Source organism: Hippocampus comes, unplaced genomic scaffold (genome assembly GCF_001891065.2).
Source record: "Hippocampus comes isolate QL1 unplaced genomic scaffold, H_comes_QL1_v1.1 scaffold679, whole genome shotgun sequence".
NCBI classification, from domain to species: domain Eukaryota; kingdom Metazoa; phylum Chordata; class Actinopteri; order Syngnathiformes; family Syngnathidae; genus Hippocampus; species Hippocampus comes.
In genome coordinates, this window is record NW_017804838.1 from 3,231 (window position 1) to 6,141 (window position 2,911).

Sequence of the window (2,911 nt, forward strand, 5' to 3'; positions counted from 1 at the left end):
CACACACACACACACACCCTCGCACCCCTTGATGGTCAGGCAGGTCCGGTTTGGATGCGCTCAAATGACGTTTACCTTCTGGATTATCGCCACGGCATCTGGCGGAAGCCATGGCGGATACGTCACGTCGTCGTTGACGATGCTGTCAAACACTTCCTCCTCGTCCTCACCCAGAAATGGCGACTGGCATGCAGGAACCGCAAAAAAAAAAAAAAGTTAAACTTGCCTCATTATCTGAGTGGAAGACAAAGCTCGCTCGTGCAGTGCGTCAATTTTTTTTTTGCTTCCCAAAGTACAAGCACAGTATGCGCATTAGATTAGATTTTTTTTTAATTAGAAAAGAAAAAAACAAGATTAACAGCATCATAACGGCGACGTTTCTCAAAGTTTGCGACCCCGAAAACCGACCTCGCCCACCAGCATCTCGTAGATGAGCACGCCCATCCCCCACCAGTCGACGGCCCGCGTGTAATCGTCGTCCGTCAGAACTTCGGGCGCCAAGAACTCGGGCGTTCCGCAGAATGTGGACGTGCGATCCCCGTGACCGATGCCTGGAAAAAGCAACAAAAAAAAATCAGATCGACACCGACCGGAAAGGAGTAAAAAGGCCGAAGCGGAAGCTTTTCACGCCTTCTTTGCAAAGTCCAAAGTCGGTCATCTTGACAAAGCCGTCGGCGCCCATCAGCAGGTTGTCCAGCTTCAGGTCTCTACGTGCACACGACGCACACGCTTGGTCAGAGGGGGGCTAAAGAATGGTCGCCGCTGCCTTACCGATAGACAATGCGGTGGGCGTGCAGGAACTCCAATGCCAGCAACACGCAGGCCGAGTAGAATCTGCGGGACGACGACGGACGGACAACCTCGTGAAAAGGCGGCCGACGACAAAGGTCGGCCGAAATTGAAGTGAAGTGACACAATCGTGTGATTTGAAAGTAAAATCAATCCAAGGTAAAAGAAAAAAGTGCCATAAAAGTCAACTTAAGTCCTGCCCAAGAAAGTATCGTCACAGTACACTCAACTAAACGTCAACCAAAATCAAGTAAAAACGACACAAACGAAAAATGTCAACTCAGCCTTCACTTAAAAAAAAAAAAAAAGTCAACTGTAGTAAGTCAACCAAAACAAAAGTCACGTCATCAAATCAAAGTGAAAGTCAAATGAAAAGAAATCCAAATGACAGTCGGATGAAAAGTCAAGCCCACGTGCGAGCAAGCAAAAGTAAAATGTGCCACCCGAGCCAAAGACGTCAAGTCTCAACACAAAAAAAGTCAAAGTGAAGCGAGAGACGAATCCAGTGACCGGCAAGTCAACAAGTGTGACGGAAAACAAAAGCAAAGGTCCACAAAATTGAAACGGAAGGCCAGGAAGTCAACAAGCAGAACCACAAGCAAAAAAAAAAAAATTCAAAGTAATATAAAAGTTAAAAAAAAAAAAAAAGTTGAACGAACATCTCAAGTCCGCTATGCAAATTTGCGCATAATAAATTTGACCCCCACCGGGTCTGCTGCGGCGTGAAGGCTCGGTTGTGGATGTGGATCATGAGGTCTCCCCCGGGGAGGAAATCCAGCAGGAAGCAGACGTGTTCTCGGGTCTGGAAGCAGGCGTGCAGCTGGACCAGGAAAGGATGCCGCCGCGTCCTGATCAGCTCCAGGATCCTCTTCTCGCACATCAGGCTGCAGGGGGCGCACACGCGCGGCTCTTAAACGTGGGAAGCGCGGCCGGGCCGAACCTGCGACCGCCCACTCGCCCGCCCGCCCACCTGTCCACCTCGTCACGCGTGACCACTTCGCTCTTCTTCAGGGCCTTGACGGCGTACAGGCGGCCCGTGGCCTTCATCTCGGCCAGGAGCACCTGAAGGCCGCGCAGTCACACGGCTACGGGTACCGTCGCAACAATTCCAAGCGGCGCACGCGGACATGCCGGGACTTTTGACGTCACCTTTTCAGACACGCTCACGCACACAAAGATGAGAGATGGTGCTACCTTGCCAAAGTGACCTCTGCCAAGCACGGAAACGTAGCGCAGATCTGACACGTGCAGCCTGAAACAGAACGAGCAGAATCGGGATGCGCGTGCGTGCGTGTTTTCTTATCGGTGAAGAGTGTTTGCGTGTGTGTTCATCTGCAGGCTGTGCGTCGCAGGTGTGTGTACTTGAGAGGCGAGGCCGAGTGGTCTTGACTTTCTTTTCTCCGGCTGGATGGCGACTGCACACACAAACAAACGCGTCTCGTTTGAGCAATGGGGCTAGCAAGCAAGGAAACGTCAATGAGACAACGTACGGTGAACCGCCACGCATGTTCGCAGTTCATTCGCAAAAATGAGAAAAGCTCGGCTCGGCCGGCAACTAGGTGGGAGTGAATTGTGGCGCTTCAATTCAGCGAGAAGGTTGCGCGTCGGTACCGTCTCGTGGCATCTCGGTGCCAAGGAACAATGTTGAAGAGAGCTGAGGAAGCTCGTTCAGACAAAACCAGAACTTTGTTGCCCTCTAGTGGCATCGCGGTGCTAAGGAACTTTGTTGAAAGTGAGTCGAGGAGCTTCACGAGTCGTGCTTTGCCGCATTGGGTGAATTGTAAACTTTTCATTTGAATTTATTGTTGGAAGTTTCCTCATCCCGCGCACTTTAAACACGTTTGAACTAAAAGCGAGGGAAGGCGATTTTGCGTGTCATAAACCCGCGCACGCACATTGCCAAGTTGCTCACCGTCTGTTGCGGTCGAATCGTTTCCGAGGCTTCATCAACGTGCTCGTCGTGACCGTCCTGCGTCGCCTCCCGGTGGCCAGGAGGACTTGTGCTCACCGGCGCCTCACTGCGCGTGCGCGGAGAGAAAGAGAGAGAGAGAGAGAGAGAGAGAGAGAGAGAGAGAGAGAGAGAGAGAGAGAGAGAGCGAGAGCGAGGCGACACACTCAGTGT

General features: G+C 51.7%; 1 protein-coding gene across 1 annotated transcript in view; it reads right to left on the bottom strand.

Annotated features, from left to right (window-relative positions):
- LOC109515565 (serine/threonine-protein kinase N1-like) overlaps window positions 1-2,911 on the bottom strand; it is a 9,520-nt gene that overhangs the window by 502 nt on the left and 6,107 nt on the right. Inside the window, exons 9-17 of the mRNA XM_019869422.1 lie at window positions 2,702-2,812; window positions 2,152-2,204; window positions 1,984-2,041; window positions 1,760-1,851; window positions 1,497-1,673; window positions 772-834; window positions 631-707; window positions 409-551; window positions 64-183 (exon numbers count right to left, since the gene is read on the bottom strand). Of these exons, the coding sequence (XP_019724981.1) occupies window positions 64-183; window positions 409-551; window positions 631-707; window positions 772-834; window positions 1,497-1,673; window positions 1,760-1,851; window positions 1,984-2,041; window positions 2,152-2,204; window positions 2,702-2,812 (894 nt within the window). The remainder of the gene's footprint in view (window positions 1-63; window positions 184-408; window positions 552-630; window positions 708-771; window positions 835-1,496; window positions 1,674-1,759; window positions 1,852-1,983; window positions 2,042-2,151; window positions 2,205-2,701; window positions 2,813-2,911) is intronic.